Source organism: Petromyzon marinus, chromosome 4, assembly GCF_048934315.1.
Source record: "Petromyzon marinus isolate PM22_M1 ecotype Great Lakes invasive population chromosome 4, UKy_Petmar_22M1.pri1.0, whole genome shotgun sequence".
Lineage (NCBI taxonomy): Eukaryota > Metazoa > Chordata > Hyperoartia > Petromyzontiformes > Petromyzontidae > Petromyzon > Petromyzon marinus.
This window is the reverse complement of record NC_133670.1, coordinates 1,262,862-1,278,439: the sequence shown is the minus strand read 5'-3', so window position 1 is coordinate 1,278,439 and position 15,578 is coordinate 1,262,862. Positions and strand designations below refer to the sequence as shown.

The following is a 15,578-nucleotide window of genomic DNA, read 5'->3' as shown; positions in this document are numbered from 1 at the left end:
GTGAATGAATAAAGTTAATTAGTAACTGTACAGGTAACTCAGATGGTTAAATAAGGGGCGTGAAGACTCAATGGGGTTAGCTAACCGTGATCACTACACACGTTCCGTAACAGTGCCAGGCCCACACAACTTCGTGTTTCGTCAGCTCGCCATCTCCCTATAAACACTGCCAACCATAACCATTGCAGAGTATGTGCAGCGATAATAATAACAACAACAATACAACAGCCGTACGGTAGAAGCCATTGTTTTGTCTGTGTGTCTGTGTGTGTGGAGGCATGGCCCATGGGTAAGGAGGCGAACCGGTGTTCATCGTCCGTGCCTGGTGCCTCGTGGAGTCGGTGAGTTTGGTGGTGGTGGTGGTGGTTGTTGTTGTGTTCACCTCGTGTGGTGGAGCTTTGTTGTTGGCAGGGAGTGGACGAGGGAGGCGTAGGGAGGAAGACGCGCGGATGGATGGAGGCGACTTGGCAAATGTACCGTGAACTTCTTTCGCACCGTACGGAACCAACCGATTTCAATTTTTTTTTCTAAATAAATTAGTTTTAAATTTAGAAATAAGCTTTTCTATTTAGATGCGGAGCAGCAAGGTGATTGTAGTACAGTTGAATAGTTAATGATCATGATCACCATGCTCATTATCATAACCATTACGGTAACCAGCGTGTTTATCGGGGTGCCACGTGGTTGTTGTAGGGGGGCGATGATGATGCTGCTGCTGATGTTTTGTGCAAGTCCAAATGCCGACTCTGCTGCAATTTGAAGGTAATTTTCCAGCATTGAGATATTTTTTGCCAAGAGCAGTTAGGTTGTGTGTGTGTGTGGAAGATGTTGTTTAGCTATGGGAGGAAACAACTCCAGTATTCTAGCCTATGATGGCAATACGTTCAGGACCTGAATGTCCATGTCCTGCTGGCCACGACGAGGGCTTCAGGACAGGGAGCTTTTGTTTCGCTGTTCCTCCTACTCTGTGGTACATAGTTTGGGTTGCATGGCCACAATGGCCCGACTGTTACTTTGGCTTGTCTTTAATACACGGTCGTGTCTCACTTAATTAGCGAGATGCATTCCACGATAAGCGAAAATTCGTTAAACGATCATCGATTTCCCATTGACTCCCGTGTTAAGAGCTGAGATGCATACTGGGCCCCTTTCCGATCACTCCTAGGGGAAACAAATATATTTTGGTGGGAGTGGAATATTTCTCTCGGTGGCCGATGGCTTGCCCATTGCCTGACCAATCGGCGACCTCTATCGCTGATGCATTCTTAAATGGTTATGATATGGACAAAGGTGCTCCGGAACAACTGCTGATGGACCAAGGTCGTAATTTTTCTTCTAAATTGTTACGCGAGGTTGCGACGCACTGGGCACTAAGAAAATCAGGACGTCGCCGTACCACCCTTAGACCGATGGTATAGTAGAACTATTAAATCTGACCTTCACCGGCATGCTTTGTCACGCTGTGGATGCTAAACAGGCCGATTGGGATTTGCATGTTCCAAGTGTACAGGATGCATGTTCCAAGTGTACAGGATGCATGTTCCAAGTGTACAGGATGCATGTTCCAAGTGTACAGGATGCATGTTCCAAGTGTACAGGATGCATGTTCCAAGTGTACAGGATGCATGTTCCAAGTGTACAGGATGCATGTTCCAAGTGTACAGGATGCATGTTCCAAGTGTACAGGATGCATGTTCCAAGTGTACAGGATGCATGTTCCAAGTGTACAGGATGGCCCCGCATGCTAACACGGGATTTTTGCCGTTTTTTTCTTATGTATGGGAGGAAAAATGTACCGCCTATAGATGCTCAATTTGGGGGCGCCTGTTGGCGGCACCAAATCCACCCTGCCGGTCCATGTTGGTGACTCCCTGCGCCGGATTTCTGAGGCTCGGGAGGCGGCGAGAATTAAATACCGAAAAGACACAGGCTTGCATTGAGCGCTGTGCGCGTAAAAGGTTTTTTTTTGTCGCCAGAAAAAAGGGGGCAAAACCTATTCTCAACATGTGAACAGTTTAAAACGTAGGCTTTCGCGACCAATATCATCCATAATATAGTTTTTTTTGGGTTAGGTCGCGTAAATATATAAATGTGTCGTTAAAACCCACCACCACCCGACACAGCCAACTAGTAAGGGTTGTCACGTAAACAGAACGTGGCCAATTCGTCACTAGTACAGCACACCGGTGTGTTGGAGAGCCAAGCCACAACATTTACAAGTACTGTGGTGAATGCAGACATGATTCCTTGTAAAAGGTGTTTTTTTGTTGCCAGAAAAAAGTGTACAAAAACTATTCTCATACTTTGGTACTGGCAAAGGAGGTCCCATGAGGTTCACGTGTTGTTACGTTGGATCCTCAAAAGTTCAGACATTTGTGTATGTACGGCAAACCGATAACCGCCCTGTTTACATGCGGTTACTGGTAATTAAAATGACCAATTTTACCAATCTCTTCAAATAAATTTAAATCCTCAACAATCATGAAATCTGAGCTTATCAATCCGGTTAAACACGGACAGGTGGCAACGCCATCAAACGCGTGTCCGATCCTCGGCGGCCACGTGGCGGCGCTCGCGGTCACAAAACGCGATTTCGTGTCTCGTCTGGTTTTGGCCTCTGCGCGCTTCCGTCGCGTCCCCCCAGCTGACGAACGTTGAGATCGGCTCGGCACGAACTCCGTGTGTGGCGGCGGCGGCGGTGTTACGAATGAATGAATGTTGTTGTTGTTGTTTATAATTAACGTTTAGATTCCCGCGTGTGCGGTGGAGGTGAGCGACATGGACGCCAAGAAGAAGTTCGACATTCCGAGGGTGGAGGACGTGTACGAGAGGCGGGTGTCTGAGGTGACGTGCCCAGTGCTGACGGACGTGGCCACGCTGGGCATCGTCGGCGCTGTCTCACGCCGAGGCAAAGCTCCCCAATTGTAGCCCACACAGCGGAGGCCTTTGGTGGGGGGGAGGGGGGTTCAGTTGCCGTTAGCGAGTAGCGCATGTGGTGGCCAACACAGCACGCGAAGGGAGCGGCGGTGGTTTATACTCGCCTGGTATCGGGGCCTCCATCCGGGGCTGAGTCGACCTAGGGGAGGCTCGGGATTCAGGACCGAGTCAACACATTGGCCGCTGTTGTTGTTGGTGGCCGTCAGCGGGAATCGAACTTGGGTGGCCGGGTTCACAGCGCAGTGCGCTAACCGCTGCGCCACCGCTCCCCACATCCGTCACACTCCCTTTCCCTTGAAGCTTCAGCTGTTAACGAAACCATTAACTCATTTTATTTGACCAAGCTTGGCCTACTGAGCTATATAGCTCTCAGAAGCGACCTGACCACAAATGAAGTTGCTTATCAGATGTCAAGCTTGATTAATTTTCCCTTGACTGAACGTTTCTTGTCTCTTGTGCAGCCTCGGCCTCTGTTCAGATCTGGCCTCACAAAGACAGCTGAAAAAGACAGCGTGGAGGAGATGCCACCACCCGGGCCACATAAGGGCAGCTATGCCGACTACGTCATGGAGCAGAGCAAGAAGCAGCCGCCAGCTCCCTCCGACCCAGCTAGCAGCAACCCCGCAGGGCCCAGTGAACCTGGTCCACAGGCCGGCGGTGCGGACAAGGCCACTCCAGCAGAAGCGTCGAGGCCATTCGGCAGAGACGCAGAGACAGACTCCACAGGTCCTGTAATCAGCCTGTGGATTTGTGTCGTTATAATTTAGTATGTTTTGGTATTCGTGTAAGTCGTATATCGCAGGGGTCGGCAACCTGCGGCTTCGGAGCCGCACGTGGTTCTTTAAGGACTGCTTCGTGATTTTATTTATTAAGTACCACCGTCTCGTATTCACGTGCATTGCGGCTCTTGAAAATTTGCGTTTTTTTACCGAATTCGAACAAAAATTACTCCTTGTTATTTTGGTTGCCCGACCCCTGGTATCGCGTAAGACTGTCACGAAGGAAGGCGCTACTGGGTTTCAAGTAGTTTGCAGTAGTTTAGCAGTAGGGGGCGATGCTACTGTATGTAATCCCAATTGAGTAATTTGCAGATAATATTTCAAATTTGTAAAATCTGTACCATGACACCGGCAATAATCAGGGTGGCCTGGGAACCAGGAACTTCTGCAATGAGCGGCGAATGCGCGACCAACTTCTGGGCCGTGTCATCAGGTTGGGGTATTAGCGAGCGCCTTAGCACAGTGGTTAGAGAATAAACCACGCTGTGATCCTTATAACACAGGTTTTCATTCCTGGCTGGAATTAACGACATCAGTGCTATTTGGTATTCGAATTTGTTTCATCATGATATCAGCTGTGATCAATCCACTGCTGGACCTTGCGCTTACACTTTTTAAACCCTAAACAAAGAGCTGTTGTGTTAGACGGGAGTCTATTTGTCCACTCTTGAGAAGATGGTGTCATTACCCTCCTTGTCTTTTGGATGATTGGGCTGTCTGATGTTTGTGGATGATGAGGCAGGTTAGAATTAGGTCACCTTGTAACCCTCTGTAGGTAACCTGATTGATGGGCTAGGAGACACTTGTCGATAACCTTGTGAGCTGGCATAAGTAGAAATGTAGTGGATCCCCTGATAGTATTTCACTCATCCCATCTTTTTTCTTGTAGGGTGAAACCCAGGCAAGTGCCAAATTTATTTTTGTGTAAACAGGTTGGAACTCAAGAGACCAGGATAGAGTATCCTTTGTAAGAGTAACCTGGGTCACCAAAATTACCAAAGCAAGAACACAAAACCAAGTACAATGATGAACAAAAGTAGATATCGAAGCAAAAACAATAAAAATTGAAGTAAAAAGAACCAAGTTACAGCAGAATAAATATAAGCACACATAGGTAGTCAATATTAAACCAAATAAATGTCCTGTATCAAACAATGACTCGGACAATTTACTATTAGAAACCATTCATAGTAAAATTAAGTTACAGAAACATCGAAATGGATTTAGGGTGGCTATTGTGTGTAAACGGAAAAGTATGCTGAGCTCAGTGACGCGGACATTGGGAGTGGGCCCCCTTATTCTGATACGCTCTGCCCTGTGTGCACGCGATGACGCACACTAACCTTGCTCCCACAGGATTCCCAGACCAGGAGACCAGCATGCCTGCCCGAGCTGCTGACAGTCCGCTCGTCGAGGTGGTGAGAAGCCGAGAGGCTTCGGGGAAACGTGAGGCTTCGGGTACAAGTAGAGCTGCAGGTGGTGTCGATGCCATGGCTGTTGTGGCCCCCAAGGCGGCCGGCAAGAGCAACAGCTTGCTGGTGAACCCCCGACAGGTGATTGCGAGGAGTGGTGGTGAAGCGATTAGCATGCCGTGCTACGAACCCGGCGACCCAACACCAGTGACGATTATCTGAACCGGTTATGGTACGATATGTAAACATCGCCACTGGTGAGACTAAGGTGGTCGGGCATGATGTTGGCCATCCACCCCCTCATGTGCTTTGCCAGCCTTCATTGGTACTTACTAACAACACTTGCTCCTACGGTCTTTCAGGCTATACTGGGAATCTTTGTTTTTGGTGAGTGCGGGGCAGGCAGTGTGTTCACCAAATGTTCCTCCCACAGCATCCTAAAGGCAACGAAACAGTTCAGTCCATTAGGGAACTGGACAAATGCCTTACAAGGTCAATGGAATATATGTAAACTCCTTTAGATTCCTTGTGACTGGGATTGCACGGACCTACCACCAGCTATCAATGTGAAACATTTATAACGTCCACGGTACTCAAATCTCAATTCATAAAAAAGTAACTTTGCGTTCTTTTCATTAACTTCTGGCTTAATCTGGAAATGTTATTCCCCATGATACAGTATCTTATACTACTTCAGCAGTAGTGTAAGAAATGTGTATTCGTCTTGTTATGACACGGAGAATTGAAATGATGGGGAAGTAAGAGGCGAGAGCGGAGATTCTAATGCATGGTAACATTGTGCTGCATCCCGCTGCTGCTGCTGTGGTGATACTGGCAGCGTGGGAACCCCGTGCTCAAGTTTGTGCGGAACGTGCCTTGGGAGATTGCGGACGTGGTCCCAGACTATGTAATGGGGCAGACCTCCTGCGCACTCTTCCTCAGGTGAGACACACAGGCCAAGGGGGAGCTCCCGTCAGTCGCCAATGCCAGGTGTAGAAACATTTCCTTGCTCTTGCTCGCGTTGCAAGGGTACCCGTAATCATGCACCTCAATCAGTCCACTGCGGAATGTAGGCGCCTGCAAGCTGCCGCTATCTCTCACATTCTCGCAAAGCAATCATCCATCTGGCCCCTGCACGCGAGCTGATTTCATCCCCTCATCTCTGCGGTGAATATAATTTTAAGTGTTATCCTCTGTTGGCTGCCGCTGCATCTTTACAGAGAAAGAGGAACACGTGGATGAAACTAAACTATAAAACAAATATTTTACTAAGGCCCACTGAGATATACAGCGCTTTTTTTTTGAAGTGACGTGGCCACAAATTATTGCTCAATAAAGGCGGCTTATGTGGAAATTTATACCAGACAAATAATCTAAATGCATATTTCTAAATGTGGAGGGAAAAACCAGAGAACCCGAAGAAAAATCCACTCGACCACGGAGAGATAGAACATGCAAACTTCACATAGACAGGCGTCAAGGTTGGGATCAAACCCACGACCTTCTGCATACCAGGCAAGGTAGTTAAAATCTCACCACCATGGTGCTGCACGGTAGCGAGATTAGAGATCATGCACAAGTTAAGAGACATTGACTGAAGAAAATTAAGGGATGATTTTCAACGGTCAAAACTTTTATGTACTCCATTACTAAAACTGAAATGAGAAAAATGCACAAATCTATTTTGATTCAATGGTCTAAATATCGCAGGCATTCGCTCCACTTTAAACCACACCACCCTTGATTAAGATGCTAACACTTCCGATCAGCTGGATCTGTGGCATCTACTGCTGCCACCAAAGTGCCTCCATGCTGCAATTGCCTAAAGGTGCCAGTGAACGCACGAGTTCCTGTTGCCGCCGGCAGTGACCGTCCGTGTGTCCCCCGCAGCCTGCGGTATCACAACCTCAACCCCAACTACGTCCACGAGCGCCTCAAGCAGCTGGGTCAGGCGTTCGACCTCCGCGTGCTTCTGGTGCAGGTCGACGTGGTGAGATTCTGCACCAGTGCCATGCAACAGAAGCGCTGTGCAACGGCAGCGCACACGCAAACCCGTGCCTGCAATCCACCGAGGAGCATGCACGAGAGGAATAACCCAGAAGTTATAGCAATGTCATCCTATAATTATCAGTGTGAAAATGCGGATAACATGAAAATTGGTGGAAATTCCCAGTAAACATGGGAATATTGGACTAATGTTGGATCAGCGGTACCAAATGCACGCCAATATTTTTACCCCAACATTGCTCGTTTACTAGGTTGCTTCCTAGAATCTACGATGTCCGCGCTTCGAGTAGACAAGCACATCGTAATTTGATTATCTTCAGTCATGACCTATCCACTGCTGAATGAAGGCCTTCCCAAGCCGTCGTATCTCTCACGGTGGTGCGATAATCTCTATAGCCCCTGTACGCAAGCTGAGCACCTCGCTTCATCTGAACACCGGAGTCTTGTAACTCGGTGGTAATAATATGTACCAGTTGTCCATCGTTTACATCTTCTCGACGATCATTAGATTTGACATTACTCAGTCATAATCTATTATGATAAAAGCTTGGTGTTCCGTTTATCCGTCAACTGAGTTGATCCAATAGGTTTTCAAACATTGTCGACGTCACCCCCTTCCAATAAAGACGTACAATAGGGTCAGTAGTATCTGCACACATTGGCGGGGGGGGGGGGTGCACGAAAAGGACATCGGTGGGGGCGACAGGCGAGACGGGAAGTGCCGAGAAGCCCTCCACAAGGAGCTCGCATAAGGCGGCCGTAGAGCATTGTCCAGCTTGTGTTTGAAATCATCCCCATAAGCCTTGCTGGAGAGAGCGTCGCTGCTGCTGATGAGGGGGCTGCTTCATGTGTGGTACGAGCAGAAGGACCCACACCACGCACTCAAGGAGCTGGCCAAGATGTGCATCCTGGCAGAGTGCACTCTCATTCTGGCCTGGAGGTAAGAGCTTTGATAAAGGACGCTTGGCAGTGTTTGAATTGAATTCTGATAACCAGGATCATTTGGCAGTGCACTAACCGCTGTGCCAATACCCACACATGCTTCTGCATTTACACATGTCAAGGGATGCAATGTAGTGCTTGGAGCTTGTTAATGTTGAGTTCATGGTGTGTGTTTCTTAGGGTTTTGTTCTTATTCACGGTTCATGTTTCTTAATAGGGCGGTTTTGTTCCTGAAGCTTACAATAGACAATCTGCCGTGACCACAATGATGTTACTGAAACTAGTGCACAGGTGGCTGGGTGGTTCAGAGGTCGGAGAGCTAAGCTTGCACCACTGAGGTCCCAGGTTCTAATGCAGCAAGGTGCCCATGGTTAAACTGCTTTCTCAAGGTTAGTGAGTTGACTGCACAAAATCCCATCATATTTAATTTGGATGAATTCCAGCTCAGGAAAATTTAACATAATTTTGACCGTCATGTACAAAAAGATTTGCATTCCCAAGCAGTTGAGAAAGTGAGCTTCCTACTCTGTAATTTTTTTAAATCCAATTAAAAGATTTGAAGGCCTGTGAAAAATCTCTTCGACGGACTTTTCTGCCACATGGGGTGTGCTGCTCCAGAGGTTTCCTCATCAGATTATCTTTCTCAAGACATGATACCAACAGCAACACTGGGAACACAACTGGGAAAAGATAAACAAAAAAATACTGAAAGTCACTGACATCACTCCAGTGCTCCAAAATGTGATGTTCAAGTATTTTTTTTGTTCATCACTAAAAGTTTCAGTGTGAAAAAACGAGATGTATAACTGTGGACATCATGCAGCAAGGCCAGCTGTTGGATCAAAATTAGTGGACATTTACTCTATACAAAGAAATTAAATACCTCATCGCAGGACCACGAGAGATGGCGAGGGTTTGGGGAAGCCCTCATTCAACGGTGGATAGACCGTGGCTGGTGATGGACTGTTCAAGCTTGCACAACCCGGGACACACAGCCTCTGTGTGTAGCTGCAAGAGTTGCTTATTTTTTGGGTTAAATATTCCAAGGAGTATTCTCGCCTCCCTCATCTCCGTGTCGCCTCTTGTTCTCTTCATATCCAATCTTCTCTGTCTCTCTGTCCCTCCCTCTCCCTGTGCCCACTCCCGTTTTCAGTCCTCCCTACTTGCATCCTCCACTGTAATCTTTCCTTGTACATGAAGCAGACCCCCTCCTTAACCTCCTTCCATTCCTCTCTTAAAGCACACCTCTTCTCCATTTCCCATTCCCTTCCTCTTCCTTCCACTTTCCCATCCCTCCCCTACCCTTTTGTGATCCTTAACTACCCTATATCGCTGTCACTCATTCCTCAATCCTTCTCATTCCTCAATCCGCCCTTGTAAACTACATCATTACATTCTGTGTCACCACTCTGTACGCTTTGTCAAGCGCCTTGAGTGAAGGCGCTGTACAAATATAAATTAGGGTTAGAAAACAACGCCTTTTTGTTTACATTGTTCATACTTTCCCTGCACGCACGCCGACAGCCCGGAGGAGGTGGCCCGCTACCTGGAGACGTACAAGGCGTACGAGAACAAGCCGGCCGACCTGCTAAAGGAGCGTGTGGAGCAGGACTACTTGTCTCGCGTGCGTCTCTCAAACACTTGCGCGGACGGTGGCAACAGCGCGATGATTACCGCCTGTGTATTGACCGTAAACATCACACACGGTGAAAGTAGCACTGCAAGACGCCTTTGCAGTCAGAAACACCGGCCGGGGGTGAGAGAAGATGGTAAAAGTTGCTCTGCACGTTTCAGACCGAGGCCAAACACAAGACTCGTCTGTCTTTAGGGCTAGGGTTAAGCAAGGAAGATAATGCAGTGGACCTTAAAGTTGCCGTGGCGATGTCATTCGAAAGGGGTAGGCCATTGTGTGCTGGCGTCATGGTCCAGAATTGTCAAATTTGTAAAATTACCCACAAATTATTCAATTGGAATATACTGTACACTGCAATCGTCACCTATTGCATTAACTTGAGAGGGAGGGACCCCCTTGTGAAAACGTCATGAGACTGAGGTTTTCCTGGGTAAACAAGCATCCCTGTAGTGTGAACCTTCATCTCAGTACACATCGAACACCAATGGTGCGATCAGCATCAGCCGAGCAATGGGATTTCCTTCACCAAATCCCCCACTGCAACAGTGCAGTGACACGATTGCCTTGGCTTGCCCCGTCTCTGCAGATGACTGACTGCCTGACCACCATCAAGTCCGTGAATAAGACAGATGTCATCACTCTATTGAACACTTTTGGGGTAAGATTATTTTCACAGCATTTTGTCGCTCACTGTTGTTGCTCTTTGAAAATTAGAACGACAAATATTGTGATTACGCATAGCATGTGTTGGAAACATGTAATATGCAATAGCTCCTCTTAGCTGTGATGGCATGGAGGGATGGCCTCAATGAAAAGCAAAATCAGAGATTAACTAAATTTTCCTTTTATAATATAAATGATGAAAAAAACCTACACTAAACATGCATTGACTAAAGTAGCGAAGTATGGTCAAACAAGCCCATGACCAACAAGGTGTGGAGAGGTCTTCATCAAGCAGTGGATTGACAAAGGGCTATATTATTGATACAGAATATGGACAAACACAAAAAATATATTTTCCAACAATGCTATTCCCATACTCAATGGTTCTTTTGGTAAAGTCACGTAGGTAGAAAAATAAAAATAATATCACAACGTTTCGATCGCAACACAGGCGGTCGTCCTCAGGCGGAAAAAAATAATCCAGCAGTGGAACTGCTAAACCAGCGAGAGAGCTGTTACAACAAGAGGTTATTTATGTGGCGATGGGCAAGCAAGCGGGGTCTGAGCTGGTAAGGAATTCCATCCACGGACGCAAGCACGTCAGTTGTGTTAATGGGGGAGATTGCACCTCGCATGCTCACATGCCCTTTGGATTGCACTCTCATGGTGCTAATCTCTCTTACGTGGCGACGGAAGCTCATTCATGCTAATCTCCCTCCCTAATCTCTCTCTCTCCCTTATATCCCCCATTAACACAACTGACGTGCTTGCGTCCGTGGATGGAATTCCTTTCCAGCTCAGACCCCGCTTGCTTGCCCATCGCCACATAAATAACCTCCTTGTTGTAACAGCTCTCTCGCTGGTTCAGCAGTTCTACTGCTGGATTATATTTTCCGCCTGAGGACGACTGCTTGTGTTGCGATCGAAACGTCGTGATGTATTTTTATTTTGTTTTTTTTATTCTACCTACATGACTTTACTGAAAGAACCAACGAGTATGGATTCCTGCAGTTACGAAAGCTTCAAATCAATGCTATTCCCATCATGTGACATCATGGCGTCTTCTCACATTTTTTTGTTGCTATTGAATATCTTTCCCAGTCACTGGCAAACATCATGGAGGCATCCAAAGAGGATCTGTCACTCTGTCCCGGACTGGGACCTCGCAAGGTGAGGATGGCAGAGTGGGTGATCTTCACATTGTCATGGCCTAGTGCTCCCTTTCAGAGTACGTGGTATTCATGTGTTCATATATCACGCACACACTTAACATGCTCGTCACCCCATGCTTAATTGACTTTTGGGAAGTGGTCATCTCTATTAATATCATATTTTAATGGTTGAGATGAGGTATTGTTATTCATCCTAAAGAGTGGCGGAGTCTGATTGAGACAATGATAATGATGATGTAAGTGGCCACTCTCTCCCTGCCTAGTCCATGTTGTCGGTACCCACACAGCATTGATCTCATTTTAGTTTCTCTGCGCTGTCCTCGTCACATTTTTTATGTTGTGGTTCGCAATGTTCACCGTTTTGAGATGCAGTTTCCACGAATCACATTCTCTCGATTAAATTATTCTTATCAATTGAGAATTAATCAAAGAATCAGAATATTTATCCTGAAATAATCTGATATGCTAAAAATATCTTTCACAGATGTCCAGTAGTTTTCACAGGTCTCCATTTGAACTGGGGACTGCACTATTTGAATGTATCTACCAAAATGATCTACATTCATTTTACTTAAGCACAAATTTATTCCAGTTACGTTATGTATGCATGTTTATTTAAATGCGTCAACAAAAATTATTTACGTAAACAATTAACAATGTAACTATTAAGAAATTATAAAAACTACTTACAAGGATGGAGCATCTACACTGAGAATGCATAAAAAATGTAACAAAATGAATACTGGGATATACATATCTTGAGGCGATTGATTATTGATTTATCAGTTCGATTACTCAACCAAAATCGTGGGAAAAAGTCTCGTCTGTTTGCAAGTTTGTTGTATAATGAATGTCGCGAAAAATCATGAATGTTTATCTTCAGCAGTCGCTCATGGATCTAAGACTTGTATATATTTCGAGTCCCTCGTAAAGTGTACTATAATGTATAATAAATGTAATGTACTTTGTTTCAGCCAATTTCATTAATAACAAAACAAATAAGCAGACAATACCCCCTCCTGTTATCTAACCCTGACACTTAAAAAATTATAGTATTTTTTATGCATCCATCAGCCACAGGGCCTTCTGGCAGTACTTTTTTTAGGAGCATTGGATTAATACAAGCAACTCTGGACAAGCGGCATGCGTGTGTGTTTTGTTGTCGCGTTGTGCAAATTCAGGCTCGGAGTCTGAGCAGCGTGTTTCACGAGCCCTTTCTCAAAGCCAAGAAGCCAAAAAAGGGGTCTTGAATGCGGAAGATGGAGCACGAAGCCTTGGCTGTTGGGCATCCTGGAGCTTTGAAAGTCTCTGCAGATGGTGGTGTGGTTTACTCCACACTCGTGAGCAGTCAGTCACAAGGGCTCTGTGCAAGTGGATTGGGTGTATATGGTTTGTATTTGTTGAGTCTTATGAGTTCCAGTATATTTGCCGTGATAATTCCTCGTGAATTATATGCAATGTGTCAAGAAGAATAAACAAAAACATGCTTAGGGGCCGTCCATAAATGACGTCACGCGATTTTGGCCGATTTTTGACCCCCCCGTCACACGGCGTCACAAAAAGTCAGACCCCCCACAAATATGACGTCACAAAGCTGCCCCCCCCTCCCAAAACCATATTTCCATTTTGAAAATAAAACTGCTTCAAATCACTTTCAACTATTGTCATTGTAGTGCGTATTTAATGTGGCGCTGCACTCTGATGTTATAGGAGAAAACATGTATTAAAAAGGTGTTAGCTGAAATTTAGCATGAAATTCACTTGAAAATGTTCATCGTCTAACTAAAACTGCAGATGTTCAGAATATTATATTGAAATTCTCTTATAATTATCAAATATTAAAAGTAATTATAACGATAAAAAAATACTTGCAACTTTGTCGTAGAACGAAGCAAAATGGAGAGTACAATGATAACAATCACATATTCATTCCATAGAATGAAAAGCCCTGCTAGAATCATTAGAATCAAAATGTTTAATAACAATCATTAAAAAATGACAAAATTTCTGCTTCTCCATTCTCCCAAGGAGAAGCAAAATGCTTCTTCATGGAATTAAAAAAAAACCTTTTTTTGCGCGTAAAGTACTAAATCGTGCACACGATATACTGAATTGTGAGCGGTAATTTTTTTTGTTTTCATTTCCGTAAGGGAACTCCGTAGTTAAATGAAAGATCCTAAATGGTTAAATTCAGTCACTCATGGTTTATAGTAGGACAATGGTGAAAAGAAGCATGACGCCATTTTCTGGGTAAAAATAACTAAAATTACACGGAGGAATAATGAATCATGGAGGACGCGTGGGCTATTGTACGTTTGCCGAATGACGTCTATTTAGTAGGTACTCCATGATTCATTATATCTCCATGCTCAAAAATGGCTGTTTGATATCTTTGTACCCAAAAACTTTTCTCTCTATATCATAAATGTAATCGTAACATAATTGACAAATTTAATACTGATATATTAAAAAAATTATATTTAATAAACAAATGTGTGTGATTTAAAATTCTGTCGATTGATATGACATGAATAATAGTACTTACGTTTTTAAAATTCTTATTCGAAACTATCAAGCATTTTTAATATAACGGCTGTATGAACATTTTATTTTCACTTCCTCCTCCTGACGAAGTATTATTCTCTATAAAAGTGTGATGTAGTTTAACTTCCACTTATGTTTAACATTATAATATAACTATACTATCAATAAAATGTGACCTTAATAAATGTAAATAATCAAAAAGTTTATAATGAAAATAAATCTAAATTAGTGTTATAACATTTCTACTTAAGTAAAACGTGTTTATATATATTTATGATGTGACGTCACATTTCTCAAACCCCCCCTCGTCACACGTCACAAATGTCTGACCCCCCTAGGTGCGTGACGTGATTTATAGACGGCCCCTTATTCAAAGTTAAACTTGTACATTTGAAATGTAGGTATTTGTACAATGAGCTATGAAATAAATTTTCAGGTTACATCCAAGTCTGGGTTTTAAATTGTAAAATTTATAAATGCATCTTCAGACATAGTTGTATGGAGACCCTGTCTAAAGTCAAATATATATTTTTACTATCAATAGAATGATGTAGTTGGGGCCTTCCAGCATGAAGATATCAATATATGTAAGTAAATAGTCTAATGGTAATGCTCATTGTAAATAACGCATAGCAGCCCCCTTTTCATTTGCTTTGTTTCCTGTTTTTATATACAGTAAGACCCTGCTTCATGCAGGGCTTGCATTCCATAAAATTACCGCGCAAATTGAATTTGCGTTCAGTGGGAGTGATTTTCCCGTTAGGAATAACGGTGAAGGTGTGTGTGCGGTTCCAGCCTGTAATTTTATTGTTTTTAGTTCAGAGTTGACATGTTTTTTACATGTGATGTGCATTTATATATTTCTATATGCTATGTGTGACAGTCATTTATTTAAATATCGAGTGAGTGAAAGAGATGGTGAGTTGATAGATAAGGTAGTGACGGCAATAGACCGTGGATGATGCTACGCGCACAAAGATGCTCGAACAAAGACTGAGGAAGGCATGCCGTGTATCACAGCACACCAGTAATACAGTACTCCGGTTACCCGCTCCTAGCATCACTGAATAACGCTGCCTACACCCACGCTCCTCATAAAAGTAGTCTGTCACATGCTAGACCCGAATTAAAACTAAACTTTTTTTTTATTTTACCAGGTAAGGCCCACTGAGTTGTATAGCTCCTTTTCAGAAGCGACCTTGTGATAAATGATAGCTCAACTAAGTGGCTTATCACTTGGACATTTATAGCAGCCAAATACTCTAAACGCTTTTTTCTAAGTGTGGAGGGAACAACCAGAGGACCCGAAGAAAAATCCACGCGACCACAGGGAGAAAATGCAAACTCCAAATATACAGGCATCAGGGATGGGATCGAACCCACTACCTGCTGTATACGAGGCAAGGTAAGGTTACCTTGGCACTCGTAGCGAGTTATAGTGGGCATGGTGCGCGTTCAGCGAAAAACGTTCCATAAAAGGAAAATTGTG

General features: G+C 44.5%; 2 protein-coding genes across 7 annotated transcripts in view; one reads left to right on the top strand and one right to left on the bottom strand.

Annotated features, from left to right (window-relative positions):
* The window catches only part of LOC116938890 (transcription initiation factor TFIID subunit 6-like), a 31,247-nt gene extending 30,781 nt beyond the window's left edge, over positions 1-466 (bottom strand). For 2 of the 3 annotated variants that reach the window (XM_076054419.1, XM_032946630.2), the window contains exon 1: positions 383-466. Coding sequence is in view for 1 of the 3 variants with exons in the window: in XM_076054405.1 (XP_075910520.1) it covers positions 304-313 (10 nt within the window). In the remaining 2 variants the exon portion in view is untranslated. The other variant, XM_076054405.1, reaches the window with a different exon arrangement.
* ERCC1 (ERCC excision repair 1, endonuclease non-catalytic subunit) lies at positions 83-14,962 on the top strand. 4 transcript variants are annotated; one of them, XM_032946564.2, is made up of 12 exons: positions 435-473; positions 694-762; positions 2,749-2,844; positions 3,399-3,663; positions 5,073-5,269; positions 5,967-6,070; positions 7,019-7,118; positions 7,999-8,075; positions 9,602-9,701; positions 10,297-10,368; positions 11,475-11,543; positions 12,727-14,962. In XM_032946564.2, the coding sequence occupies exons 1-12, from the start codon at positions 450-452 to the stop codon at positions 12,793-12,795; spliced, it is 1,242 nt and encodes a 413-aa protein (XP_032802455.2). In that variant the 5' UTR covers positions 435-449; the 3' UTR covers positions 12,796-14,962. The 4 variants fall into 4 exon arrangements, with proteins under 4 accessions (XP_032802456.2, XP_032802455.2, XP_075910585.1 ...); XM_032946565.2 differs by lacking the exons at positions 435-473; positions 694-762 and adding an exon at positions 83-341; XM_076054470.1 differs by lacking the exon at positions 694-762.
* Positions 14,963-15,578: the final 616 nt, after the last annotated feature.